General features: G+C 54.4%; 12 protein-coding genes across 12 annotated transcripts; 7 read left to right on the forward strand and 5 right to left on the reverse strand.

The window, feature by feature from the left end:
* Positions 1 to 765: 765 nt before the first annotated feature.
* On the forward strand, positions 766 to 1,366 carry AB675_4516 (uncharacterized protein; the record flags this gene model as incomplete). The annotated part of the gene is made up of 2 exons (XM_018144659.1): positions 766 to 1,065; positions 1,250 to 1,366. 2 exons carry the CDS (start codon positions 766 to 768, stop codon positions 1,364 to 1,366), a joined length of 417 nt encoding a protein of 138 aa, XP_017999050.1.
* A 961-nt stretch (positions 1,367 to 2,327) lies between these two features.
* Positions 2,328 to 4,475, reverse strand: AB675_4517 (Cell division cycle protein cdt2; the record flags this gene model as incomplete). The annotated part of the gene is made up of 3 exons (XM_018144660.1): positions 2,328 to 3,287; positions 3,337 to 4,347; positions 4,386 to 4,475. 3 exons carry the CDS (start codon positions 4,473 to 4,475, stop codon positions 2,328 to 2,330), a joined length of 2,061 nt encoding a protein of 686 aa, XP_017999160.1.
* Positions 4,476 to 4,869: 394 nt separating this feature from the next.
* AB675_4518 (rRNA biogenesis protein rrp5) lies at positions 4,870 to 10,239 on the forward strand (the record flags this gene model as incomplete). The annotated part of the gene is made up of 2 exons (XM_018144661.1): positions 4,870 to 6,145; positions 6,200 to 10,239. 2 exons carry the CDS (start codon positions 4,870 to 4,872, stop codon positions 10,237 to 10,239), a joined length of 5,316 nt encoding a protein of 1,771 aa, XP_017998974.1.
* Positions 10,240 to 10,726: 487 nt separating this feature from the next.
* On the forward strand, positions 10,727 to 13,903 carry AB675_4519 (Telomere length regulation protein elg1; the record flags this gene model as incomplete). Its single annotated transcript, XM_018144662.1, has 1 exon — positions 10,727 to 13,903. One exon carries the CDS (start codon positions 10,727 to 10,729, stop codon positions 13,901 to 13,903), a length of 3,177 nt encoding a protein of 1,058 aa, XP_017999088.1.
* A 1,155-nt stretch (positions 13,904 to 15,058) lies between these two features.
* On the reverse strand, positions 15,059 to 16,287 carry AB675_4520 (RNA exonuclease 4; the record flags this gene model as incomplete). The annotated part of the gene is made up of 2 exons (XM_018144664.1): positions 15,059 to 15,323; positions 15,377 to 16,287. The coding sequence occupies 2 exons, from the start codon at positions 16,285 to 16,287 to the stop codon at positions 15,059 to 15,061; spliced, it is 1,176 nt and encodes a 391-aa protein (XP_017999150.1).
* Positions 16,288 to 16,788: 501 nt separating this feature from the next.
* AB675_4521 (Tuberculostearic acid methyltransferase UfaA1) lies at positions 16,789 to 18,257 on the reverse strand (the record flags this gene model as incomplete). The annotated part of the gene is made up of 3 exons (XM_018144665.1): positions 16,789 to 16,899; positions 16,957 to 17,886; positions 17,931 to 18,257. The coding sequence occupies 3 exons, from the start codon at positions 18,255 to 18,257 to the stop codon at positions 16,789 to 16,791; spliced, it is 1,368 nt and encodes a 455-aa protein (XP_017999076.1).
* Positions 18,258 to 19,194: 937 nt separating this feature from the next.
* Positions 19,195 to 19,723, forward strand: AB675_4522 (uncharacterized protein; the record flags this gene model as incomplete). Its single annotated transcript, XM_018144666.1, has 2 exons — positions 19,195 to 19,318; positions 19,365 to 19,723. The coding sequence occupies 2 exons, from the start codon at positions 19,195 to 19,197 to the stop codon at positions 19,721 to 19,723; spliced, it is 483 nt and encodes a 160-aa protein (XP_017998966.1).
* Positions 19,724 to 20,088: 365 nt separating this feature from the next.
* On the forward strand, positions 20,089 to 20,589 carry AB675_4523 (uncharacterized protein; the record flags this gene model as incomplete). Its single annotated transcript, XM_018144667.1, has 1 exon — positions 20,089 to 20,589. One exon carries the CDS (start codon positions 20,089 to 20,091, stop codon positions 20,587 to 20,589), a length of 501 nt encoding a protein of 166 aa, XP_017999002.1.
* Positions 20,590 to 20,939: 350 nt separating this feature from the next.
* Positions 20,940 to 21,431, forward strand: AB675_4524 (uncharacterized protein; the record flags this gene model as incomplete). Its single annotated transcript, XM_018144668.1, has 1 exon — positions 20,940 to 21,431. The coding sequence occupies one exon, from the start codon at positions 20,940 to 20,942 to the stop codon at positions 21,429 to 21,431; it is 492 nt and encodes a 163-aa protein (XP_017999003.1).
* Positions 21,432 to 21,585: 154 nt separating this feature from the next.
* On the reverse strand, positions 21,586 to 22,467 carry AB675_4525 (uncharacterized protein; the record flags this gene model as incomplete). Its single annotated transcript, XM_018144669.1, has 1 exon — positions 21,586 to 22,467. One exon carries the CDS (start codon positions 22,465 to 22,467, stop codon positions 21,586 to 21,588), a length of 882 nt encoding a protein of 293 aa, XP_017998897.1.
* A 392-nt stretch (positions 22,468 to 22,859) lies between these two features.
* Positions 22,860 to 24,467, reverse strand: AB675_4526 (putative aminotransferase; the record flags this gene model as incomplete). Its single annotated transcript, XM_018144670.1, has 5 exons — positions 22,860 to 23,153; positions 23,203 to 23,401; positions 23,451 to 23,616; positions 23,664 to 23,751; positions 23,799 to 24,467. The coding sequence occupies 5 exons, from the start codon at positions 24,465 to 24,467 to the stop codon at positions 22,860 to 22,862; spliced, it is 1,416 nt and encodes a 471-aa protein (XP_017998935.1).
* A 1,631-nt stretch (positions 24,468 to 26,098) lies between these two features.
* Positions 26,099 to 27,757, forward strand: AB675_4527 (putative amidase; the record flags this gene model as incomplete). The annotated part of the gene is made up of 2 exons (XM_018144671.1): positions 26,099 to 26,368; positions 26,414 to 27,757. The coding sequence occupies 2 exons, from the start codon at positions 26,099 to 26,101 to the stop codon at positions 27,755 to 27,757; spliced, it is 1,614 nt and encodes a 537-aa protein (XP_017999118.1).
* Positions 27,758 to 27,996: the final 239 nt, after the last annotated feature.

Genomic DNA, 27,996 nt, shown 5'->3' on the forward strand with positions numbered 1-27,996 from the left:
GGTCGAGCTTGAGTCGAGTTCTGCTGGGGTCGTGTCATAGATGCCGAAAGAATGACGGGGTAGTTGAGCTGCTCGATTATCGAAGGTAAGTGCATAATTATGGCTGCGCTTCCTTTGCTGCCTCTCTGTGCTTCCCTGACCCTGGCCATCCTCACTCGATACGCTGGAACCCTCTACTTCAGGTTGACACGGTGTGTATTGATAGCTCTCTCGCGGCTGACAGTTCCCACGAGCCAGGAAGAGCTGACGTGAAAGCATCTCAACGACACGGCAATAGTCGGCTGTTTCGCGCATGTGGCCATATCTTGCTTTCCTGGCCTTCCCAGTCCTTTCATGGCATATTGGCAGCTTGATTTTGATTGCGATCTAGCACGCCTTCGCCTCGACAATGCCCACAAATCCCATAATCGGCGTACCTTGCATCCCTGACCGTCACCCAAAATGCACCATCAAGGACACACTCACAATGACACACGGCCGGACTTCAAAGACTAAAACAATCGTCCGTTGTGTTCTTCCCAGATAGTATGGCGTCCGTGCGCACACAATCGTTTCAGACAATGCTCGAAGATTTGGACCGCCCGCACGGACCGGCGGTGACAATGATCCTCTTGTCTAAGTATTCAAGGTCGTTTCCAATGGTGGAGCTCGTCAACGGAATCCTTCCCAGGTATGTATGTATATCGGGAGCTCAAACTGCACCAATCCAGGCCTCTATCTTCACACCATCATAGACGACACGTCCCACATCAGTGACTAACAAACATGAAGTCCCCGTCCGCCATACTGACTCTACTAGCGCTCACCTCGACCACCCTCGCCGGCGTAGTCGTGATGCCCTCTGGAATAGTTAACAACATCACATCATCGACCACTTTGGACGAACTCTTCGCCCGCAACGCCGCCGAATTCACCTGCACCAAGGGCACGGACACGCCGTCGCCGGATATGCATCTCGACAAATATGGCTGCAAGGGCATTACGCCGCAGATCTGCGCGGAGCATGCGTCCTGCAAGGAAGTCACCGTCACTGACTCTGCAGGGAAGAAGTGCAAGAGGTATGGGGTGAGTTATAGTCGGTGGAATGGGTGTAAATATGTAAGTCATCTCCCCTCCCCATCTTTCCATTCTGCCCTTTCTCCCTCCATCCTCTCCATCGCGGGGATTCGGGACGGACCTGGTGTCTGTCTATCCTACTCACTCTGCCTGGGATCATTTTGCTAATCTATGCGTGTCTCTCACGAAACAGATGCAACTCGCCTGCGGCTGCACTGGCAACAAGGGCACGAAATGCGAGAATCTCGATATGCCGAATGACTGGAAATGTCCGGCTGTGAACGCGATTGCGAATCCATTGAATGGCTAGGTAGGTGTTGGCAGGTTAGGTACGTATGTCGGCGGGATGGGGCTCATGCATCAGCTCGCATGAGCTCGAGGCATGCCAGCTCGGATCAGAAGGACCCCCGTACGAGGGTAGGTACGCAAGACTGCGGAGATCGGGCGTCGCTGTTGAATGGCTGAAGATCGAATGAAAGGTAGGTCCGACTGGGGTGTTTACCGAGTCTTACACAGAGCTGTGTGATGCCCACCGCCACCCATGTCTACTAGCAAAGTCATACCCCGTTTCAATAATTAGGACGTCAGCCCCCATCAAAGAGGCTTCATTTTCACAGCAATCCGTAATCGGGTCTCGTGTGAGGGCAAGTGGTCTCAGATGTGACTCGATCGTGCGTTCGACGGTGTGTCCCTCCTATATCTGGCCAGTCTCTCACGAGGGTCACTTGTCCTTGGGCCCATTGGTAGGGTTAGATCAAATGTCATATTGCAGTTCTGCTGGTGAGAACTGGGTCTTCGCGCCTACCACTCGATCTTGTCCTTCAAAGATGGACTTCAAGTCGGTGTTGCAAGCCAGCTCTGCACAGCGGCACTGCGATTCTCCCTCCGAATCTGCAATGAACTTCAACGTGACTGTAGGAGGTTGACATGGAAAGAAATGGAAAAGGTTCTTTTGATCTACCTAGCTAGCTAGACAGCTACTTGCTGTTCCCTTCCGCTGTTCGTGCCTCATTGAGGCGATATCCTGGAGCCGAATGAATACCCTGGAGCCTTCGTCCCTACCCAGATTCGGCCCAGGGTGGCGGGCAGATGATCCCATGACGGAAGTCGAGACCTGTTGCACAGCTGCCGACGACGAGATCGTTCGTCTGTCTGTCTGTCACCGCTAGCCCCCATCATCTCCCTGCCCTCGTCAGCCCATCCCTCTCACAGTGCCTTCGCTATGACAATGAAGATGCTGACTTGCGTAGCCTTCCCTTTCGCGAGCACCTTCAGATCGCATCATCATCATACCCTGCATCTCTAACCGCCGCCCAGCCCGCCCCGTACCGACTGACTTCGCCGCCCTTTTGCCAGCCTTGCCGCATCGCCCTCGCGTTCTCTGGTTCCTCACGCCAGCATCGCGCAGTCAGATCGTCGCTGATGGTGACCAAGCTCCCCTCACTCGACCACGTCACACTCGTAACCTCATTCACATGGCCTCTTACAAGTGGCGTCCCGGTATAGTAGATCGGCACATCATCCTCACTTGCTCTCGCTTTCAAGGCCAGACTGGTGCTCTGACTGTCGGTCCGCGTCAGGCGTAGGCGGCCTGTGGGGTTGGCGGCGTTCATGCTCATCATTGCGTCCACGCTGCCCAGTCGAGGAATATTGCGGGCGGCTTTGGTAAGGTATCGCTCTGCGGTAGGGAAGAGGACGGCGCAGTGGTCGCTGCTTCCTATTGCGAGGAGTTCGGATTGGGAGGCCGTGGACTTGCGGAGGGAGAGCTTCAGGTAGAAGGTTGTGATGGCCATGGAGGGGTCGCGGAAGCCGTAGAGTGGGCCGAGGCCGGTTGAGGCGCCGTTGCGCATGCTACTGAAGGGTGGGGTGGTGGTGGGGTGGTCGAGTAGGGACGAAGCGCTCTTGCTGCCGAGGATGAGGTGGGATGTGGAGTACGCGTAGACGGTGTGGTCGCGGCAGAGGGTGTAGATCTTGCTGGCGTCGGTGCTGACAGCCATGGAGGTGATGCCGAAGTGTCGGTGGATGGAGTGGGAGCTGGGAGGCGTCGTGCAGGAGATAGGAACGGTTTTGTTGCGGAAGGAGTGTTTGGAGCGGATGTCCCAGAGCTTCACCACGGCGTCGGACTCGGAGGCGGTGGCGATGAGATTAGGGCGCGAGGCGTCGAGAAAGGCGAGAGATGTGACGGAGAAGTCGCTACGGCCGCTGAAGGTGGCGCCGCGGGTATGGCGTTGCTGTATGCGCGAGGCGTGGGCTTTCCCAGATGGTGTGGATGGGCTCGACGGCGGTCATGGTGTCGGTCAAGGGGCCTGTGACTTGGCGGGGTGGCATTGTGGAGGAAGGGTTCTGGCGGGTGTCCCAGATGTTGATGGTGCCGTCACGAGCGCAAGAGGCGAGGATGTTGGGGTTGTCGGGCTGAAACTGGACCTTCTTGACGGAGCATGAGTGGCTGGAGAGCGTCCAGATGGACTTCTGGGCCGGAACGTCGATGATCTGGCAGGTTTGGTCGCCGGAGGCGGTGGCAAGGTAGTGATCGTCCTGAGAGAATTCAAGGTCCATGATGGCGTTGTCATGGGGTTTGAGGACAAGGTAAGTCTTGCTGAACTCGTGTTGGTGGTCTTTGGCAGTGTCGATGAGGCGGACGTAGCCTTCTTCGTCGCCGATGGCTACGAGGGAATTGGTCTTGCAGCTGGTAGAGCAGAAGGGTAGGTTGGGGTAGCGACGGCGATATTCAGGGCCTAAGCCATGGTCGATATTGACGTCTTCTGGGGCGCTGTAGAATGCAGCTGTTTCGTCTTGCCACAATGCGCCGCCGACTGCAGGTGCTCTTCGAATGGACCGACCATCGAGTCTGGTAGCAAGTAGCCTTGCCGAGAGTGATTTATGTGAATATGGCTTTCTTCTACTGTAGGAGGGCTGTGGACGCTCTTCGATGTCTGTGGAGGCCTCCGAGTCATGTTCGTCAGCGTTCATGGCAGCATCTCCGTCGTCGTCGCTGTTGACACCATAATCCTGGCTGCTGGAGAGGAAGCCCTGGCTGTGTTTGACAGGCGACGAAGGTAGTGAGGAAGAGATGAGTGAGCCGCTGAAGGACAGCTTTCTTCTTTTCGAAGCTCGACCGGCACTTTCATTTTGTCTTGTGTTCAACTCTGTTTCTGAGACGTCTTTCAGGCTGATCTGGTCTTGGTGATCTTGTGTGCAACGTTCGTCTTTGCTGGTCGTGGAGCGAAGAACTTTGTGAAGCGGCGGGGAGTGATGGGCGGTGCCTTCTTGATTCTCTGGCTTCTTCGGGGACTGGAGGTGTCTGCTTCGGATGGCGGCAGCGTTCTGACCGGCGTAGGCGTGCTTTGAGTAAGGTCGAAGCGGACGACCTCATGTCTGGTGTCGACCTTGCGTGGCTCCCTCTTTGGTGTCTGGTCCATGATGAACAGTGTTGTGCTAGAGCAGTTGTTGTGTGATGATCTTGACTACCGCACAACTACAGTCACTCCATTGATGCCCTCCTGTTGCCCAGTGAATTTTCAGGAATTGTCGGGACGTTGCATGAGGTATTTGAGGTAGACCAGAACCCAGCATACCTAGGTAAGGTTAGCATGTGTCGCCTCTGACGCGCGAGAACGCGTGCCGCAATTTTGGTGCCAATTAAGCCTGGAACACTCCGCACCGGCACCATCTCGGCTGATAGAACTTTCTCCAAAATTTCTGAACACTAGAACTTTTTTCGTCGATGCAAAGCGCGGGACGGACACCGGCGCAGCACTCTTTGATCAACACCATGGCTGCTTGATACTACCCACGCAGTCTGTTCCTGTCACGATGTCGCGATCCGACGAGGCCACACGGAAGCGCAAAGCACCCGAGCCTCCAGCAGATCGAACGACAACGAAGAAATCAAAGACTGAGACAACCACTAAATCCAATTCTGCATCAAAATTGAAGGATGCGCCACAGAAGGATGAAGAGAGGCCGGCAAAGTCTGCGACGAAGAGTGTGCTCTCAAGAGAGCAGCCGGCATTCCCTCGGGGTGGTGCCAGCGTTCTGACACCGCTGGAGAAGAAACAGATCAGTGCTCAAGCATGGCGGGAGGCCGAAAGAGAAGCAGAGGGCCAACCTTCGCTGTTCGACGACAGACCTGCGAAGCCAAAGTCGGAACCGAATGTCAAAAGCAGTATCACTACCTCAGGCAAAGACAGGAAGCAGAAGAAAGGCAAGAATGGGTCAAAATCAGAAGAGCCGCAACTTCCCAAGGACACAAGCATCGGAGGTCTCAGCTACAAGCGCCTGGTGGTCGGATCTCTACTGCTCGGTCGAGTCGCTGCTATCAGTGATCGTGACCTGACCATATCGTTGCCCAACAATCTCATTGGCTTTGTCCCCATCACAGCCATCTCCAACAAGTTCCGCGACAAAGTGCAGCAAGTTGTTGAGAAGGACGGCGATGCAGATGACGGCGACGACGATATTGATCTCGACACACTTTTTGCCGAGGGTCAATTGCTACGAGTCGCTGTTGTCTCCCTTAGCCAGCCTGAGACATCTTCAGGTGCACAGGGTCGCAAGCGAATCGAACTGTCGGTCGAGCCAACGAAAGTGAATATTGGCCTCGACAGGAGTCTGCTAGTACCTGGTGTCACAGTGCAGGCTTCGATCGCCAGTGTCGAGGACCATGGGCTTGTTGTTGATCTTGATCTCGAACAGAGTAAATGCAGTGGCTTCATACCCGCCAAGCATTTGCCGGAAGGGCAGTCGCTCGACCAGATGAAAGAAGGTGCCGTCTTACTGTGCCAGGTGGCCAAGAACGATCCCAGCGCCAAGGTCGTGTCCCTGTCTGCTTCGCTCACAGTCCAAAAGGCAGCGAAAGCGCCACCTACTGTCGACGCGTTCTTGCCTGGAACTGTCGCCGAGATTCTCCTGACTGAAGTTCAGGCCTCTGGATTGGTTGGCAAAGTAATGGGCGCACTCACCACAACCGCCGACATTCTCCATTCCGGAGCTTTTAAAGACAAACAGTCCTTCGCCGAGTCCTACAAAGTCGGCGCAAAGGTCAAGGGTCGGCTCCTCTACAAAATCGGCCCAACAGACGACTGCAGATGTGGCTTCTCTTTGCTGCCGCACGTGTCTCAGCTAGACACTGACTTCTCACTAGACAAAGACAAGGTCGGTGCGACCATTGCGAAGGCAACAATCGTCAGCATTGAGCCTGGTCTGGGTGCGTATCTTGATCTCGGCTCAGATGCAATGGGATTTGCACACATCTCTCGTCTAGCCGATGGCAAGACCGACGCAATCAGTGCAACCTCTGGGCCATTCAAGGTCGGCTCCACCCACAAGGCCCGCATCACAGATTTCGGTGCATTTGACGGGTTGTACGGGGTGTCACTGCAGCAGTCTGTGCTGGACCAACGATACCTACGGCTGCAAGACGTCTCACCTGGCGACAAAGTCCTAGTCAAGATCGAAAAGGTCTTGATCGGCCCTGCAGGCATCAAGGGTCTCATCGTCAAGATCACGGATACCATCACAGGCTTCATCCCTAACATCCATCTTTCCGATGCTGTTTTGTCAAATCCAGAGAAGAAGTTCAGAGAAGGTGTAACTCTTAAGGCACGCGTGCTGTACGTGGACACCAACAAACGCGAGATCCGCTTGACCGCGAAGAAGACTCTGGTCAACACTGATTTGAGCCTGTGGACAACATACGGGGATGTGCAACAAGGGCAGTCATCGATCGGTACACTCATCAAAGTAGATGCCAATGGAGCTCTCGTCCAGTTCTTTGGCGACGTCAAAGGTTTCCTGCCTGTAGCTGAGATGAGCGAAGCCTACATCAAAGACGCTCGAGAGCATTTCCAGGTGGGGAAAGTGATGACAGTCCATATGCTCAGCGTAGACCCGGAGTTGAGGCGGCTGACGGTCTCCTGCCGCGAGACAGCAGCTCTCAAATCAGTGCCTGAGTCCGCTGCAGCGTCATTAAAAGCTGGCACCTTGGTCAATGGGACAGTCTTCGAGAAAGCATCGGATGATATCTTGCTGCGCATAGAGGGTAGTGCGAGCATCGCTCGTCTCTCTGTCGATCATGTCAGCGACGGGTCCTTGAAGAAACGCAAGTCTGCCCTCGACAAAATCCGGGTCGGCCAAACACTCGAGGGCCTACTTGTCCTGGACATCCAGGCGAAGCGCAATCTGGTCATACTTTCGAATCGCAAAAGTCTTGCAAAAGCTGCTGCCAAGGGTACTTTTTTGACAAGCTTTGAAGGCCTCGAGATTGATAAGGCTGTGACAGGCTTCGTGTCTAATATCACTTCGGACGGAGTCTTCGTCTCATTCGCCTCTCGAATCAGTGCCTTGATTCCTACCAAAAACTTGCCTGACGATCAGACGGAGCAGGAAGACTTCGGCATGACCAAGTTCCAGGCAGTCACGGCGAAAATTTCAAAGGTCGACTTCAAAGGAGCAACTCCTCGCTTCTGGCTAAGTCTGAAAGAGTCAGTTGCTGTAGAGACTGGGAAGCAAGACGCGCCAGATATTTCACCAGGCAAGGCACTTGTGGAGCCGGTGGACGCCAATCTTACCACGGAAGCACAGCTGATTGTTGGTGCTGTGACCAAGGCACGCATTTCATCCGTCAAGGAGTCTCAACTGAATGTAGAGCTTGCGAAAGATGTACAGGGCCGTATCGATGTCTCAGAAATTTACGATCAGTGGGAGGACATCAAGGATCGCAAGAAACCTTTACAGAAGTTTGCCCCTAAGCAGATCATTGATGTGAGGATTCTCGGTGCTCATGACACACGGACCCATCGCTTCCTTCCTCTCTCGCATCGCTCTGGCAAGACCACAGTCTACGAACTTACAGCAAGACCGCAAGCCATCATCAGCACTGAGCTTAGCACACTGGGCTACGAAGATCTGAAACCTGGCGACAGCCATATTGCATTCGTCAACAACATTGAAAGCCAATATGTTTGGGCGAATATCTCACCATCTGTGCGTGGTCGAATAATGAACACCGACCTCTCCGATGACCTAGCCACCGCAGCTGATGTCGAGACCAACTTCCCCATCGGATCGGCCCTTCGCGTTCGCGTAACGTCAGTGGATACTGCCAAAGGCCGCCTGGACCTGTCGGGCAGATCCACTGGATTGGCGAAATCACTGACGATCAACGACTTGGCTGTTGGTCAGATACTGGCTGGTAGAGTCACAAAGCTATCGGATCGCCAGGTTATCCTATCTCTTAGTGATGACCTAGCGGGCGCCATCGACCTGATTGACCTAGCTGACGACTATAGGGACGCAAACACTGCAGCATTCCAGAAGAACGAGATCGTCAGGGCGTGTGTTGTCCGTGTCGATGTGCCGAACAAGAAGGTCTCGCTGTCGACCAGACCCTCCAAGATCCTGAGCTCGTCGCTGCCTGTCGCAGATCCGGAGCTGACCAACATCGCTCAGATCAACGTGAACGATGTGTATAGAGGCTTCATTCGCAACGTCGATGAGAAGGGCATTTTCGTGACGCTGGGACACGGCTTCACGGCTTTTGTTCGCGTCAGCAATCTGTCCGACGACTATCTCAAAGAATGGAAAGACGGCTTCCAGCGCGACCAGCTCGTCAAAGGCAAGGTAATCTCCGTTGACAAGCATTCAGGTCACATACAGATGAGTCTCAAGGAGTCTGTCATCTCCACAGATTACAAGCCTCCCATGAAGTTTACGGATCTACATGTCGGCGATATCGTGACTGGCACGGTTGCAAAGGTTGCGGAATTTGGCGTTTTCATCCTTGTGGACAACTCAGAGAAGATCAGAGGTCTATGCCACCGAAGCGAGATTGCTGAACGACGGATCGAAGACGCCCGCAAGCTATTCAAAGAAGGAGATGCTGTCAAAGCCAAGATTCTCAAGGTTGACCTTGGTAAGCGGCAGGTGAATTTCGGGCTCAAAGCGTCATACATTGGTGGCGTAGAGGAGCTCGAAGACGAGGTCCAGGAAGCCGGTGAATCGGATGCCGACATTGAGGGTCTTGACAACGGCGTGGAAGATGAAGATCTTGAAGACAGCTCTGCGGATGAAGAGGGCGGTACATCTATTGACGATGATGAGTCGGAAGCCGCCGATGTGAATGACGCAGAGGTGGATGCCTCCGAGAGCAACTCAGACGACGAGGCCTCTAAGGCCACCGCCAAAGCACAACCGATAACGCTCAAAGTCGGCGGCTTTGACTGGCACGGCATCTCAACGCCATCAAGCAGCAAACGTACATTGGCTGCTGCGGACAGTGACGAGGAAGCTGCGGTCGAGAAACCGAAGAAACGCAAGAAACGCGCAGATATCGAGATCGACCGAACGGGTGACCTCGACGCCCACGGACCCCAATCCGCCGATGACTTCGAGCGTCTCCTGCTAAGCGATGCCGATTCCTCAATGCTTTGGCTGCAGTACATGGCTTTCCACATGAATCTCGGCGATGTTGATGAAGCACGCCAGATCGGAGAACGTGCTCTTAAGTCAATCGGCTTAGGCCAAGATGCCGAGAAGCAGAACATTTGGGTAGCACTGCTCAATCTCGAAGTCGCTCATGGGGATGACGACAGCCTGGATGCAATCTTTCAGCGCGCATGCGAATACAACGACCCCAAAGATATGCATGGTCGGCTTGTTAGTGGGCTCATACAAGCTCACCAGTACGACAAGGCCGATGACCTGTTTCAAACGATGCTCAAGAAATATACGCAAGACCCCAAGATCTGGACCAACTACGCGACTTTCCTCTTCGACACCAAGGGTGATGCAGATAAAGCTAGAGACATCCTCCCGCGAGCACTTCAAACGCTGCCCCAATTCACGCACCTGGATGTGACGTCGAAATTCGCACAGCTGGAATTCAAGTCCGAAGCAGGCGTGCCCGAGCGCGGACGTACAATCTTCGAAGGTTTGATCGCAAGTTTCCCCAAGCGCATCGACTTGTACAATGTGCTCCTGGATCTGGAGCTGAAGGTCGGGGACGAGGAGCAGATCCGGACTCTGTTTGAGCGGGTCACGGCAAGTAAGTTGAAGCCAAAGCAGGCCAAGTACTTCTTCAAGAGGTGGCTTGAGTTCGAGCAGAAGGGCGGCGATGAGGATAAGATCGAGGCTGTCCAGGCGAAGGCAGCGACTTGGGTTCGAGAGGGACAGCGAGGAGAGTGAAGAGCAAGCTCATCTGCAAGGAGGACAAAGATCTTAGACAGACCATTTGAGTGAGTAGTGCTGCATGTAGAGGATGAAGGCTCATCCTGTGAATTGTGCCCCTGCCACCTAACGCAAAGCTGTCCAAGCAGTGGTCAGGTCTAGAAGAATGCTCACTCTGGTCCTTACCTTAGTCCTCTCTGCTCTCATGAGTCTTCCTGTGGTAGGTGTCTGCTGTTGCCTGTAAATGTGGGCAAATATGCTGGGCCGAAGTATAGCCGTGGAGAAAACGCGTCGTCTGAACCAGACGCGACTTCCGTGCATGACGTTCCGCTCACCACTATTGCTTTTGCCTGCACTCCCTAGATCATGATGTCTGACCATTTGTTTGTGTAGAAGAGGCTTTGTATGACTGCATAGGATGAGATCGAATGTCCCACAACCAGCAAAGGGTATCCAGAGTTGAGAAGGCGTCCGTGGACCGGATGCATGGCGACGCTGGTCGGAGATGGCTTCCCAACGCCTCAACTTCGGTCTACCACCATGCATCCCTTCTTCTGTCCAGGTATGGACTGAACTCGTCCTGGAAGATTCATTCACTTACCTGAGAGAAGCGCCTCGGGGCCAGTCACGGCAGCTGCCACGAGCAGACGAGCGGCCCGCCACGAATCCAGCGGAGGCACATGAGTCCAGCGAGACTGAAGGCACAGAAGCCACCAGACCGTCCAGAGAAGAGCATGACCGGGATGTCGTCATGTCAGAGGAAGGAGCTACCACCGTGGATGACTTCGAAGTCGACCCCAACTCGGACCGACGCAAAAGACGGAAGTTGACGCCAGCGGAGGGCACCTGCCTTAAGGCTAAGCTCACTCAGGAAGAAAACGGGCAGGAGGTTGCTCCTGCCAACCATGAACCATGGCTTCGTCAGCTGGTGAGTGCCGCAAGTGAAGTGCCGGACCAACAGACGCTACCACCAGTCACTGAGGATGTTTACAATGAGGATGGTGCCCCACCCGTCGAGCCAGATCAGGACCGTCGCAGCACTCTTGAGGATCTTCCTCCCACACCACCACCACAAACCGCAGAAGAATCGTTGGAAGATCATCTCGACCCACCATCGACACCGGACACGATGGCGAAGCGCGCCGGGGGCACATTGGCGTCTACGCCGAAACGTCCGAAGAAAGCAACGCCAACGAGACGTAGCAATCGACAGTCTGGCAAGTTGGCTTTCAAGAACGGTCGCCTAGTGGCTTCGAAACAACTCACTATTTCGTACACGAATGTCTCGAAGGATCCCACCTCCTTTGGTCAGAAGATCGAAGCGATCTTGAAGCAGGAAAAGGCGGAGAAGCCTGAGGTTGTCCAAGAAGCGCAATCCTCGGCATTTATGATCAAACGAGTGGCAACAGCAAAGTCACCCAAGCAACCAAAGGTCGTCCACCCATTCTTCTTAGGCAAGGCTGCGCCTCAGAAGCAGGACACGGCACTGAGCGATACTTCATCGGCTAAAGACGTTACTACGCAGTCAAAGCCTGTCAAGTCGTGGAATGATCTCGGCTTGAGCAATACCAAGGCAATACGCGCCAAAGATAGCCAGCTCGTTTCCGTACCCTGGGTGCCTCTCGAGTTGCAACACATCGGCGTCGACAAGCCGACAGTGTCACATGCGACTGTCGCGACTGACGCGACTCGATCCAAACAGAAAGCTCAGCAAGTCAACATCTCCGCGCAGGAGGATATCTTGAACGCCTTTGCGTCCAAGCTAAAGACTGCTCTCTCCGCAAACACAGACAAATCTTTGCACATTCCGACTCAGTGGCGTACAACTGGAAAAGACTTGCTTCAACAAGTACAAAAGGGCAAAGTCAACGTGCAGATCACACCAAACCTTGTCGATCTACAACGACGCATCATGAACGACCAGAGTGCATTCGACAAGGGCTTGCCCGCCGGTCCACTCGATTGGACGCACGCTTATGCTCCGAAGTCGACCGCTGAGGTACTCCAGCCACAAGCAAGCGATTTCAGAGAATGGCTAAAGAAGCTCGAGGTCCACAACGTGCAGACGAAGTTGTCAGAACTCAAGAAGAACAAGCGCCAAGGAAGTCCCAAGAAGAAAGGACGGAAGAAGCGAGCCAGTGACCTCGATGATTTCCTCGTCTCTGACGACGAAGACGATAGTAAGGGAGCATCGGTCAAGAATGCAATAATCATCTGTGGTCCGCATGGTTGTGGCAAGACAGCTTCGGTCTACGCTGCGGCACGAGAAGTCGGCTTCGAGGTCTTCGAGATCCACCCAGGCATGAGAAGAACTGCTAGAGACATCTACGACAAGGTCGGAGACGTGACACACAACCACATGGTCCAGACCAACAAAGCTTCAACACCTTTCAGCCGTGCATCAAGCGTTGTGAGCGACTCTCAAGACAGTGTTGTCGAGGTGCAGAAGCCAGATCCGAAACAGAAGTCTCTCGGGACATTCCTTGGACAGAAATCAGTCGAGAGCATTGTCGCATCAGTGGAAGCAAAGGAAACGGCATCGCAGAAGCAGGTTCTCATTCTGTTCGAAGAGGTAGATGTGTTATTCGAGGAAGACAAGACCTTCTGGAGCGGCGTGCAGACCATCATGGCCAATTCGAAGCGACCAGTCGTCATGACATGCAATAGCCTGCAGTCACTTCCCATGGAGGAGCTCGACGTTGCTGCTATTCTGCACTACCAGACGATTCCGATCGAAGCAGCAGTTGAGCACCTCGTTCATGTTGCCGCAGCTGAAGGTCACCTCCTTGAGCGAGCTGCAATTCGTGCACTCTACATCAGTCGTGGTGAGGACCTACGTGCAGCGCTAGAAGAGCTCGATTTCTGGTGTCAGATGACTGTCGGCTCGAAGATGGGAGGACTCGATTGGATCCACAACGTTGAACGCTCTGACCAGAACGCGGCGGAAACTGGCTCACGCCGAATTGTATCCCAGGACACCTTCACTCAGTACATAAACATCGTTCCAGACCCTCACCACAGCGACCAAGACCTCCTTGCCTTCGCTCAGAACAGTCTGGATGTATCGATCATGGAGTGGCAGAAGAACCAAAGTTTACTCGCAACTGAAGTAGGAACCAATGTCGGAGCCAAGCTGAAGCAACTCGAGGAGGCTGAGAACATGGCATCTGCTCACAGCTTCATGGACGTCTGCGACGACTCAATCCTCCCAATGCTTTCTACCGCCGCTGCCGCCCGCTCAAACCGCCGCAAACCAATCACGCGCATCGACATCTCCTACCACATCCTCAACAACGCCGACCCTTCAAACATGCTCCGCCAGGACGCGTTCTTTGCCGCTCTAGAGCCTCTACACGACGATATGAGAACGTTCCCACCCCCACAAGGTCGCACCGCTGCGTCTTTGGACTCCAATGCCACTTCTGTCGTAACCGAAGTCGCGCCATTTGTCCGCCAGATCGCCCGCCAAGACCAACAGATCGCGCGCCAGCGTGAGGAGATCGATGCAGGCTCTCAGGGTAGCTCAGGAGGACCGAAGCGCAAGACGAGGGCTGCGAGGGCTGCTTTGGAGGGTGGAAGCGTGGCTGGAACACGTGTTGAGCGCTATCTGCCGAAGGAACTGGAGCTGGAGGATGTGGTCGCTACGGGTGGTGACTGGATGGTTGACAATATGTCTATCTGAAGATCTGGCCAGGGAGGCCTCTGGCAGGATTTTGCTGGGAGAAAATTCTGGCCGCCGACTTCATCGGCACCTCGGCGAAATCTGACATGATTGTGAGTTGGCTCTCCGCAGGAAGTCATCGCGACTTCATTGTCGTCTGACACAATCATCAGATGTAGATCAGATAGTCGTCACCGAACGAAAGTTCCGATCTCATACGGCCCAAGATTTTCGTGTCCTGAAGTCCTCCCTGGGGTGTAAAGTTGTCATATTCTCGATTCAACTTCTCTCGCAGCTACGTGTCGCATCCGCAAACCCAGATTGTCCCCCGGACGGCCTCCACTGGCATTACGACAAAGGAACGTGCACGCACTGGCAATTTCGGTCGAAAGTCTTTATCATCCGGCGATAGATAAGTCTCATCGAAATCTCTGTCATCCGGTCTCGTGTGAGCCCGCCCGTCAGCCGGTCTTGAACGGTTCTGCATCTACAAAACTGTCTATTCTTGTTCTCGTTCTCTCTCCATCTGGCCCCTTCGCCTTCCAGTCAGTTCCTCAACACAGCGCTCCTGCCAACAGTCATGACTGCGATCCGGAAGCGAGTGCTCCCCATCGATCACCCCTGTCGCAGAAGGTAGCGAGAGAAGCAAGTGCGAATAGTCCTCAGTCGTTCGCTCCTGCAACGCTGCAGAAACTACCCAGCAAGTCAGGTGCGTTGTAGTCAGCTAGATGCTCCTGCTGCAGGGCGTTATCTGGAAGGGTGAGTGCGAATGCCGTCGGCTGGGCACTCCTGCCTCAGAAAGCATCCGGAAAGGCAGGTGTGAATGCCACCAGCCAAGCGTTCCAGCTGCAGGCGGGTACCCAGCGACGCAGTTGTGAATGCCACCAGCCAGTCGCTCCTACTGGAGGAAAATGTCCTGCCATGTAGGTGCTGGTGCAGTCAGCTGGCCGCTCCTGCCGCACAAGGGTGTCTGGCACGACAATCGCGAGGAGTAGTCAATCCGTCTGCCGACCTCCTTGTCAACCGGCTTCAGCTGAGTCCACCGTGCTGATCGGTGTCAGATGGATTGGAAGGCCTCAGAGCCTCAGACCGATGAAGGACTCCCGAAGAACCCGAAAAAGGAGACCCACGGCCATCATTTGAGTTATTGTCAGATACCCAGGTACGGCGTCTGCTCTACTTTCGCTTCTTCTTTTTCTTCTTGCCCTTCCTCTTCTTAGGCTTGCTTGATGTATGATGCCCATCGACGCCGTTCTGGCCTTGGTCTTCATCCTCGTCGTGATCATCTCCCTCATCCTCATCATCGTCTTCGTCGTCCAAGCCTTGACGCCCGACTCCTTCACCTTCAGCACGGTCATCCAGAAAGGCATTGCTGTTCCCAGCCACCTTCCCCATCTTCCCTCCTGACGACGTACCGCTAACACCAGCACCAAACCGGCCTCTAACTTCTCCCTCAATCCCCACCTTCTCCAACCGAAACAACATCATCGCGACCCTCGCATCTTCCACACTACTATGGCCTCGATCGCCGCCTGGAACTCCCCCTCCCCCAACCCCAGATACCGCTCTGCCAGATCCTTGAGTCTCGGCCACCCGCCTCCACTCACCTCGTCGCGGAATTTCCGATACAGCGCTGTGTCCCGTGTATCCGCTTTCGGATGTTTTAAATTGTCAAGGACCCGCAGGTCGTGTTTCAGGTCGTGGCCTACCAACACCCTCCCCCGTAAAATCTGCTTTATGGTGGACAGGACCTCCTCAAACGGCCTCGCGACGCCCGGGCGCAAGCACGCGGGCGTGATGCCGGAGATCGGGGTGCGGTAGTCTGTAATGGGCGCATCAGTGGGGCGGGGGAGGACGTAGGAGTCGTAGAGTTGGGCGCCGGTGTATGTCGTGAGAGAGGCGCGGGCGAGGATGGAGGGGTGAGCAGGGTGGGAGGTGCCGACCATTTCGCAGTCGAGGGCGATGTATTTTCCGAGTGGGAGGGAGGAGGTGAGGCCTGCGTTGAGCTTGGTCGTGTGTAGGGAGTCGGACTTCGAGGGTTGGCTTGTGGCCGTCGTGGTGGTGCCATTCGTGGCTGTGGGAGTTGTTGCATGGCCGTTCATCTTGACGTGCTTGCTCTTCTGTCTGGAGCCCGGCTTGCTGTTGTGGTTGCTTTGGCTGGTATGTCGTGCGCTCTTGCCGTGAACGATCTCTGCACCATCACGCTTGACCCACTTCTCTTTCCTGCCGCCGCCTCGGCTGCCCCATTCGACGGCAGCGTTATGGTCACGCTTACGTTTTCCCGCCGCAGCACATGCGGGTGCTGCAGCAGAATCAGGCGTCGAGCCCGGGGTCGAGGATGCTTGGTCCGCCTTGAGCTTGGCTTGCAACTGCTTCCAGTTGGAAGACAGGGCGCTACCGCTCATGCTCGCTACATTCGAGATCATTCATTGCGGGCTTGCACGTCTGTAAGGTAAGTGCAGTGTGACTGTAACTTGGAGAGGAAAGGACTCGGGCAACTTTTTAGAAGTAAATGCGGAGAAGCAGAAGCATTGCCGATATTCTGCCGCTGGTGATCCAACAAGTCTTTGGTACCTAGAAATTACCTAAGTAGGCAACGACTCGCAATGAGGGTGAACACGAGGGTCTTTGGACCGGAGGACGGATCAGAGGGTGTGAAGATATCGACGGACATGAGAGTGCATGTTTCCAGCTATGACAGCCATGGACAGGTCTGGTAGGTGGTTAAGGGAGATCATCATTCCGTGGTATCGCCGGAGATATATTCCTTTCACCACACGGAAAGCCATGCACCTGTTGATGGCATGTTCGCTCACTCGCTCGTTCGTTCATTCTGCGAGGCCGTGGGGCTCGTAACAACAACCTTATTCCAACATCAATGCTTCATGGACGAGCGCTAGAATGCTTCACAAGGGTATATCCTCCGCCAGCTCCATGGCCCCTTCTCGCGAGACGGTGATGATCACGTCGCCTAACGTTCGAGTATTGAACCCGGCTTCACAGTAAGTGAAGTAGTACTAGAGCATTCAAGTCAGCAAAGCTCCGCAGCAAGACACTAAATAAGGCAAACGTACCTCCCACTTCCTTTTGAACAGCTGCGCATCCGCTTCTGTCATGCCTTCATGCTCCGCTATCAGACTTGGCCGTATCCTTTGCTCGAAGTTGTTCAAGAAGTTCTCCTTCCATATCCGCAGCGTCTTCGCGTAGTGTGTCCCAATATTCTCAATGTTGTCCACCACAAGCAGTCCTTTACCTCCAGCATGTATCGAGTCCACCAACTGCGTCACTGTCGGCAGATGGCCGCCGGGAAAGATGTACTTCCTAATGAAGTCCTCGCTGCGGGCGTACGCCTCGTATCGAGACTCTGGCATGGTAATGCATTGGAATACCGCGATACCGCCGTCCGACCTGAGTAGCTTATGGATGCACTCGAAGTATGTGATCAGGAACTCGCGTCCGACAGCCTCGAGCATTTCGATACTAACAACCTTGTCATAGGGGCCTGTAGTCGGCATAGGCAGGGCACGATAGTCGCAAAGCAGAACCTCTATGTTTTCTGTCAGGCCAGCATCTGCGATGCGGCGATCCGCGAGCGTTTTCTGTTCGGCACTAAGGGTCAAGGACGTGATGCGGCAGCCGGTGCGTTGGACTGCACGAATCGCGAAGCTGCCCCATCCAGTGCCGATCTCAAGGACGTGGTCGGTCGGTTTTATGCGGGCATTGTCGATGAAGCGGTCGAGTTTGCGGTATTGTGCGGACTCGAGGGACTCTTCGGCAGAGTTCGGCTTTCGAGAGGAGAGGGGCGCCCAGATCGGACACGAGTAAGTCAGATCGGGGGAGAGGAAGGCGGAGAACATGTCGTTGCTGATGTCGTAGTGTGCGCTGATGTTGAGAAGGGCGTTCGGCAGGGTGTTAGCTTTTCGCAGGAGACCACTAATGGCAGTGGAAAGAGTCGAGGTGAATGTCGAGCCATTGGCAAGGTACGTGCGGTTCAGGATGAAGATCTGGGCGGTTAGTGGGTTGCTGGAACTTGCTGGACAATGCGTACTCGGAAAAATGCTGTAAGATCTGGACACTTCACCTCGCCCAGCATGTAGCTCTCGGCGAAACCCATGTCGGCAAAGAGAGCCAGTCGCAACCAGAATGCATCGCGCTTGACTTCGAGAGTCGTGATCGGGTCGTCTCTAGTGCCGCCGGCAGCATTCCCGCAGACTGTGGTGGTCCCATCCTGCTCGATAACCGTGAGCTGGCCGCACTGGATGTTGCCGAGCAAGCTCAGTATGGTAGACTTTGAGATGTTGACCAGTGGCCCCCATGCCAGCGAGCCAGCGTAGCCACGAACTGAGTCCAGCGCGGACGCGATCAGTCCGGCCATCATTGCACCTTTTGAAAGCCTAGATAATCATGGTTGAGTTTTGCAGGACACGTTGTCGTCCGTTAGCTCTTGAGATCCCGTGCGCAATGTTCGAGGAAAGACACAATGTTGAGAACAGAAAAAGGACATCCTAGAAAGATCTGCCCCGGGTCCGGCGGGCAAGAGCGCATGATGAATTTACAAAAATGCACCAGCGACCTTCGCATTTGGTGGGGTACCTGCAATGCGTGAGGTGACAGTGGTGAAGTCAAGATCCTTCGCGTGGCGTAGGTTTCGCTTGCTCGCGAGCTTACTATTCACAATGTCCACGGCGGAATAGTTTGCTGGCGATCCTCACTCTGGTCTCGACGTCCCCTAGCTCAACATCCCGTCGTCTGCTCGTCAGCAAGCAATGGATTCACTTTCGTTGCTTCACATGCCCCTCATCTGCAGGAATAATTTTTGGGTTTGTTGGAGAATGTCGGGCGTCGAGGCAGCCAAAGCACGCGTTGTAGGGGACGCATGATGACGACAAGACTTTGTATTTCCGATGTAGCGTGGTGCTGGTTCCTGACGATCGGGCAGCAGATTTATCCCCGCCGGTGGTTCGGACCCGTGCTTTGCAGGCCTTCGTTTGCGTCGCCAAATACGAAGTTTGTACCCTCTTCCCAGCGGCCCGTAATAATTACTAAAGTAGCCGTGGCAATCACTGTCCACAATGTATATCGCGCCAGCTTAGGCTCAGTCATCAGATAGCCGAGAGACACCATGGCTCTCCTGCAATCGTTGGCAAACCAAACATTTTGTAGTGCAGGCCGACTACCCCGCCCTCGCTTGGCGCGTTAAGGTCGGCGAGACGCGCCTGACCCTGGACGCGTTGTTGTCCTACCCAGAATGCCCCGAGTCGTATTTCATACAACATCATCGCTATATAATTCGTGGTAGGTGTTGAGTCGCTATGCTCGCCATACAAAAAGCGAAGAGAGCTGACTCCTGCACGGCCAATGTACTGCCGTGCAGGATACACCACAATGGCCCTACGAAAGTGACCAAGAGATACTGGCAAGTAACGACGGAGAAGGGTAAGTCTGCTACTTGTGTTGACTGCCAGAAGCTAAGACGCCTCAGATGGATGTAAGACCGCGTACTTTCGTGGCAGACGATTGAAGGGTGTCGCAGTGCCAGTACCAGAAGGATATGAAGGTGAGCATGAGATCAACGAAGCCGACGCCGTTCAGCTAAACCGTCCAGGTCTGGTTGTCAAGTCGACAGAGCATAAAGCTGTGGCACCACAGCCAACGTTCGCGGCCGCACGCGATTCAGATGACGAAGACGAGGAGTCCGAAGAGCCACCTAAATTGTTGGAGACCATCTCCGAGATCAAGGAAATGATTGTCTGGGACCACGACCGCCAGCCTACATCAGATGATGCCTTTCTGAAAGGCGTTGACGAGTTCATCGCCTTTGCAGACGCCATACATTCATGAGCCAGAACGGCCGTATCAATCTGTCAGAGTTCAGATTGGCAGGGGCAAGCCAATCACCAGTCTAGGCTGACTCTGGGCCCCACGCCTGCCTATCTCGGATCCGTCCAAAGCATAGCTCCCAACCAAGCCATGCCTACGTGCGGAAGAGGGAACATTGAACCGACTGTAGCTTCGCGTGTGCCAAAGCGATATATAAACAGCACGCTGTCCAAGAAGGAACTGGGGAACAGTCCACAGACAGCTGTTCATCCTGTCTTCTGCCACCCCAACACCTTCAAGTCGTGTCGGCGAAAAACGTTTGAAAGATCGTGGCGACACCAATTGCAGCAATAGCGTACTCTCAGAACATCCCACACTCTTCCAAGATGCACCCAGGCGACCTATCCATCGCCGCCGGCATCGCGGCTGGCACATTCTGCTCCGGCGTGTTCTTCAGCTCGTCGCAAATGGTCATCCCGTTACTCTACAAACATACACCCCAAGTCCAGACTGGAATCTTCACGAAGTTTTACTGGCGCGGCTTTGCTGTCGTTGCGCCTCTAGCAGTCGCATCTACAACGGCCTTCGGATACGCCGCATACGTACTGCCAAGCTATAGGACGGAACTCGCTGTTGCGGCGGCACTTTCGCTCGTGCCACTGCCGTACACGCAGCTCGTCATGGCGAAAGGGATCCAGACGCTGATCAAGTGTGAGAATAATGCGGTTGAGCAGGAGAAGCTGGGCGCGCAGGAAATTCTGCGCTTACTGAAGAGCTGGAAGGCGAACAATATGGTTAGGGTTGCAGCTACTGGGGTTGGTGCCCTGTTGGGTCTTTGGATACTGCTCAATAGGAAGTCTTCGCCTCAGGCGGAGACTCGGCTATAGCAGGCGTGACCTTTAATATAAAGGACTTGTAGAAATACAAGCAACAGATCCAACTTTCATCCCCAATGGGGTTGGCCCGTAGCCCCTTGGCACCTAATCTGCCGCCTGAAAATGAAGCCGAGAAGGCAACCTCAGGCGGACGTCATTTCTCTAATAGCGCCTGACTGTTTGCCTCTTTTTGAAAGCACTGTAGATATCTGCTGATCCTCTTCGTTACGAGTGCAATCTTACTGTCGCCGCACTGCACGCTCCGATTGATCGCCAATACTGCGACTATACAGGCTTCGCGCCACCCCAGTTGGTCGTTCTCCTACGCACCACGGCACACACATCACACCAACAGATACAAAATGTCAGCAGAAACCCGCCCAATTCCCGCCTCCCAATTCGCTCTCGCCATCCGCGACCTGCCTCTCGAAACCATCTACACCAAAGCGCACGAAATTCAGAACTCGATTAGTCATCTACAGCGCTCCAATGCACAACTCAAGGAGTATAGCGACAGTATTAGGAACGATGGGACATTGAGTGGCGAGGTGAGGGAGCAAGTAGGCGACAGGGAGTGTCTGGAGGCGATCGAGGAGAATGAGCGGGTGATTGCGCGGCAGAGAGAGCGGGTAGGTTTGTTGAGGGCGGAGGTTGAACGGAGGGGGAGGGTCTGGCATGAGGGCGATGATGAGGATGACGAGGAGAAAAGCAATGGTGATGCTACTGGGCAGAGCAATGGTGTGAACGGTTCGGGTGGGAAGCTATCAGATGAGGAGCTGAGGCGGCAGATGATGGACAGGATCGGCGACGAGGATGACGATGATGATGGTGGGGAGGGCGGGCTGCATCTGTGATTGCGCCAAGATCGCAGCAAGGCGATATGTTGTCTTGAGTCATTAGAGGACAGCAGCTTGACGATACTGATCCAAGCCAGCGTCCATAGCACTCTGCTTCTAAAGTGGTCCCGGAGCATTCTACCTTGCACCAGTGTCGATTTCTGACAGCTCGCTACTCACGCGCGAGCTGGAAGTAGTTTAGGCCAGCGCTATGCAGAATTCTTCGATACCCGATATCCCAGCTGTCGTTGTTGCAAGTAGGTGCCGCAACAACCCCAATTCTGTTGTCGCGCCTAGCACGAGCCAGATTGAACAGCTGATCTGTAACTCTCACTGTCCTCAAAGCCGCATCGGCCGCCTGTGCCTTCTTGATATTCTTGTTCAGTTTACCACGGAGCAGAGGCCCGTCAAGCCTGAGAGACATGCGATCGTCTGCCGAGAATCCTGCAAACGAGTGGAACTCGCCATATTTACATTTCAAGCTGAAGTTCTTGCTGGGAAACTCGTTTGCGTAGCTTGACGATAACAAGTTGTACAACTCAGCCATATGTGCTTCAGCGTCGTGCCCGTTGATGCGTGGACGACCAGGAACATCGGTTGCCGGATTGACCAGATTAATGATCTTGACCTTGACGTGGCTCGCCTTAGGAACACGTCTGAGGAGATAGGCAAAGCCAAAGTGGCGAGGAGAGCCGTATTCGGCGTCTAGTTTGATCGTGACAGCAGATACGTTCTCCAAGTACTCTCTTGGGAGGGGCGCCAGCGGACTGGGAACATGGTCGAAGGCGTTCCAGTCGATTCGAAGCGAAACGTGCTCTGTGAGACTTGGCAGAATCTCCGATCTGATCAGTCTGCAGACTTGGAGGAGCGGCTGTCGAAGCAGGAGAGTGGTAAGTGGGTGTATGGCGACGTCCAAGCTGAATTGTCCTTTCTTTGTTTTCTGTACCATGTATGTATGTCGAACATGCTCCTCGCAAAATGCATAGACCATGAGGCGGATTTCTGTGGATAGTGATGAGAATGTTGCAGGAGGTCTGAGAAGGTCGGAGGGCATTCTGGCTGAGGGGACAAGTGGTTCTAGTGCCGGCGCTACTCTTCTTGACGCCTTTGATGCTTGAGGGCGTTCAAGGTGACCGACGGAGGACAGCTGGTCGATTAGCGTAGAGACTTAGGTGATGAAGTAAAAGCCACGAGTTGCAGTGCGGCAGTCTGGGATTGACTGAATTGTATCAAATGGGGGAGTGCCAAGAAAGCATCCAGAATCCAGTTGTCACATTGAAACAAAGGCAGAGTCAGGTCGACCTGCAGTCACAGTCACCTGAAGAGGAACCAGAAAGAATGCCAGATTGAGTATTAGATGCCGAGACCCAACACAAAGGCCACCCTGCCGCACATGCACTTCGACACCACCACTTCGATTCAGTAAGGCTCGGCCGAGGACGCATGTCATAGCCTAGATGCAGGCTGTGCCCGAAACAGTGAGCTGTCGTTGTTCTCCAGGTCCTTAAACGTCCAGTCGACCGTCTGCTTCACCTTTTTGACAATGTGTCGGATCTCGTCCTCTGTGCTGTTGTACGCGGGACAAATCAACACGACATCGCCGAGGATACCGTCTTTGGTTCCCATGCCCGGATACAAGCTGATGCCGTATCTATGCAGGCCAACGTGATGGACGGCATTAGCGACATTCTTTGCTCTTGAAAAAGGCTCTTTCGTTTTCTTGTCCGCAACGAATTCGACCTGTCGATTCAGTCAGTGAACCTTTCCATGGCGTTACGGGGCTACTCACGCCCCAGAAGAGCCCTTTCCCTCGAACATCGCCCACGCATGGGTGTGAGTCGAGTGCCTGGTGCAACAGATCGCCGAAAATGACACCAAGGCGGGCGACATTGGCAACAAGATTCTCCTCTCGGATGATGCGTTGCACTTCGAGGGCTCCCGCGCAAGATACTGGATGACCTTGATATGTGTGGCCATGAGCAAAGGCCCTGGGAAATGGTCAGCACACGTTTCATGCGATCATGGAGCCCATCTCACCCGGTGCCTGCCGAAAGTGCATCTTCGACCTTGTGGTTGATCATAATAGCGGCCACAGGAACATAGCCGCCTCCCAGACCTTTTGCGAGGGTCTGGATGTCAGGCACCACTCCTTCTTGCTGCCACTCATGAAGCGTTCCACACCGTCCCATTCCAGACATAACCTCTGCGACACATGAGCAACATGTTAGACATCGCCATAGTGAGACTTACCATCGAGAATCAATAGGGCGCCATGCTTGTCGCACACTGCTTTCATGGCCTTGAAGTATCCAGGCACGGCGGGAACACAACCCAGAGCCTGTTGAAGTCAGTGTCCGAAGGTGGTTACGAAGTAGCCCGACTCACAGCACCCACAACTGGCTCGGCAATGAATGCGCAGACAGTCCCCGGATCCATCTCCTCGAATTTCCTATCGAGCTCGTCCGCCAGCATCTGCACATACTGCTCCTCTGTCATACCCTCCTTCATGCCTCTGTATGCGTAACAGGCACTCACTCTACCCACGTTAGCGCCCAACATGCCAGTACCTTCGAACAGCGCTCTCCTCCCAACGTGTCCACTAACTCCCAACGATCCCAACGTCGTCCCGTGGTAGCTGCTCTCCCTTGCGATGAACTTTGACCTCTTCAACTCTCCCTTTTCCACGAAGTACTGCCTTGCCATCTTCAGCGCGGCCTCCATAGCCTCACTCCCTGAGCACATCATCAGCGCCCTCGCCATCTTGCCCTCAGTCCCTCTGATCAACTCCGCCGCAAGCTCTTCATAGATCGGTGTGGAGAAGAACATGCTATTGACATAGGCAAACTTGTCCAGCTGCGCCATCATAGCGTCACGCACTCGTTTGTTGCCATACCCGATACACGAGACGGCGGCGCCGCAGGTTGAGTCGAGCATGCTGCCGCCGTCGGAAAAGTTGAGGGTGTGGCGGTTTGCTGAGGTCACTGTCAGGGGTGAAGATCTGAGCGAGCGATGCAGCACTGCGCTCTGCGGCGACGCGGTGGAGGATGTGGCCATGTTTGCAACGAATGGACTGTTCTTTCTGGTGACCGTAGCTAGGTGCTTGTGGCGGAACAACACAAGTCACTGGCTGCAGAGTCTTGGCGAATGTTGATTCGGCAGGGATGCGGATGGCTAGCAAAGGCGCTCGAAGTCAGGCAAGTGTTTGGTCGGGTGGATTGTTAGCAAAACACTCTTCGGTTGACACACCTCTCAAAATATTGTAGACCTATCTCTGGACCCTGCATAGTAGCCTGGGCCGTGTTCCAGGGCGTGGGGCAGGCACCTCCCACGCCCATCTCCGCTATAACTTTGACCAGCGACTGGACTGAGACCGGGCCGTCCATCGACCCAAACTCAAAACAATCCCGTGCCACCATTTTCGTTGGCGTCCGCGCATCACTGTATGCAGACGGTGCTGATGGTGGCGTTCGGACAGGATGAGGTAGTGAGACTAAACGGACAAGATGTATATCTGATAACGCTTCGACGAGGGTCAGCATCCAGCCAGGGGTCCTGACTTTCTGCTCCAGCACCTTCCAGCAGTCCAGATATCAGTCTTGCACAGCAGGCCTAGTCGAAGAGCCTCATGCTGGCCTTTTGCGGCTTCCGATGGCTCTCGCGAACTGGGACCTAGGGTGGGATCCTCGTCACACAGCCTGGAACCCGTATGCTTACTGCTGGTAACGCTGGGCAGATACGACAGGGCTCATCCGCTGCCACTATTGATGCCCATGGGGATCGTCTGGCCGTCAAGGACTGTTCCGTGGCACTGAGCTGGAGACATTAGCTGTCTATCTCACCAGATTGACCGTAATAAAGGGTCATCGTGATTGTGATTTGGGAACTGGAGCAGATGCATTCGAAGCGCCAGGAAGTGATAAGCACCATATGTATACAGTGTTTGACGTTGGGTTGCGGTGCGAGCTCGGGGTCGCTCTCGTACGAGACATTAGGAGCATGTCTGTTGCCAACGAATCAAAGACATGCTCGTCCAGTCCCGCTGGAGCCTTAGCGGACGGAACTACCTGGCACTCCTCTGGTCCGCCGCTCTGCGTCCAATTGAGCTGCATGAGCAACTCTGTGCTGGATCGTGACAAGAAAGGGTGAACAGGAGAGAACGCGAAAGCAAGGCCAGAAGCGTCCGCAGAGCAGTGCGCCTCCGTTCACCCTGTCAAGGCCCTGGTTCACTGTGTTGTTGTCGCGCGAACAGCCTGGCCGGTCTTCGGCTTCGGCTGTGCAAAGTGCTTGCCGTACCTGGACATTGGTGGCACAGGCAAAGGAATTCGGCTTCGATTGCTCGAGCAAGCATCAAAAGCGCGTCAGGACTCGCGACAGCTGAGCCTGAGGGAGCCAAAAGTCTAAATCGACACCCCTCCGCCCCTAACCGCGGGCGGCGAATTCCGCTGGTGACGATTAGTACTGCCGGCCTCTCGGATCCAATGCCTTAGCTGGGTTCTACCGACTTTCAAAAGGGTACAACCTGATAACACATCTACTGTACTCCGTGCTGGACATACTGTCAAGTTTTTATGCCTCACTGACACAGTTACAGCACATATCGCCAGATATCGCACTTCTGATATCAATCACGCTGGGCGCCGAACCTCCCTGAACGAATCGGTCATTGCAAGCTGAGCCTCGGCACCATGGCCTCGTCGTGGGAATCGAAAGTCGCGAGCGTTCGTGAACACCGAGATGCATCGCTGGCCAAAGTCGAGCCTGCGATTTCTGTCGCTACCCAGGGCCTGCCTCTGAATTCACAAAAAGTGCCTGCCTCCGTGCTTACCTCACGAGAGCTTGAGTTGACGGAAAGCTATACCGTGAAGCAATTGCTAGCCAAGTTACGGAGTCGGGAGATCAAGGTTGAGGAAGTCACGCGCGCCTTCCTACGTCGGGCTGCGGTTGCCCAAGCCTCTGTAGGTCTGAATGCAATTTGTGACGGCATTTACTGACGTGGCAAGGTCAATTGCTTAACAGAGCTACTATGGGACCAGGCTTTGGAGCGCGCCAAATACTTGGACTCATTGCCCGAGCCCACAGGTCCTCTCTTTGGGCTGCCCATCTCGACAAAGGAGCACCACGGCCAAAAGGGCGAGAACGTGGTTTCCAATGCATCGTATGTTGCGTGGATTGGTCAAGCCCACGGTTCATGTCAGCTTTATGACATTCTGTGGGATGCTGGCTGCGTGTACTTTGCCAGGACCACTCAGCCACAGACGATCATGCATCTCGAAACTAACAGCAACATTTACGGCCGCACTCTGAACCCATATAACCGCAATCTCACGCCGGGTGGAAGCAGTGGCGGCGAGTCTGCACTGATTGGCATGAGGGGCAGTCTGCTCGGTGTCGGAGGAGACATTGGCGGCTCAATCCGCTGTCCGGCTGCACACTGTGGCATATATGGCTTTAAGCCAACGTGCAAGCGGATCCCTTCGGGTGGGGTACGAACTCACATGGTAGGCAAAGAAGCGATATTGTCTACCTTGGGCCCGATGACGGTGGACAGAGAAGCACTCCAGCTGTTTGTGGATGTTGTGATGGCCTCGGAACCTTGGCTGCTCGACCCGTCACTGACAGTGGGTTGGACGAAGTACAAGTATGACAAACCTCTCAAAATCGCTGTTCAGTGGACGGATGGCGTTGTGCAACCACATCCGCCAATGATCAGAGCATTGAAAGAAGTTGTTGCAGCGTGTGAGGCTGCTGGTATGGAGGTCGTTGACTGGGATTGTACGGAGTTGCAGCATGACAAAGCATGGGAAATTCTGTCCTCGCTTTACTGGACTGATGGAGGTGATGAGACTTTGGGACGACTCAATGCAGCAGGGGAGCCGGTTCTGCCCCTCACAAAGTTCATCATCCAGGAGCAGCCCGCAGTGAAGTCTCTGACCCAGCACGAGCTTTGGGAAAGGACCAAACAGCGTGATCAGTACCGCGACTTCTACGCAAAAGCCTGGAATGCAGCAAGCAAAGACCGGCAGATTGATGTCATACTGTGCCCGCCATCTTTCTCAGCCGCAGTGCCGCACGACCAAAGCAAATACTGGGGATATACTGCGCAGTGGAATTTGCTCGACTACCCAGGCGCTGTTTTCCCTGTGACGACTGTCGATCCTGAGAAGGACCCGAAGGACCAAACCTACAAGCCCAAGAACGCTCAGGACGAATTCTGCTACAGTCTCTATACCCCCGAGACATACAAGGACGCTCCAATCAGCTTACAGATCATTGGTCGGAGGAATCACGATGAGAAAGTTCTTGCTGCCCTCGATGAGATCGAAAAGGCATTGGGCAGATCATAACGTCGACGACTGCGCAGGCCTCGGTCGACAAAGGTTCACAGTAACTGCGTGCCAGATTCCTGGTGGGCATGCTGTCCGACGGCTGCGCTATCATTAGCAGTCGACCACACATCGATCAAGTATCGGGCATAGTGCGCGCTTGTGTTCTTGCGCGCGACCCCCAAACCCCCACAGTTCCCTCATGTCGCTGTCGCAAATTCGTCGGACTTGTCGGCTTTCGTGCATGACAAAAACTTGGC

Source organism: Cyphellophora attinorum, assembly GCF_001299255.1.
Source record: "Cyphellophora attinorum strain CBS 131958 chromosome Unknown Contig16, whole genome shotgun sequence".
In the NCBI taxonomy this organism is placed as follows: Eukaryota; Fungi; Ascomycota; class Eurotiomycetes; order Chaetothyriales; family Cyphellophoraceae; genus Cyphellophora; species Cyphellophora attinorum.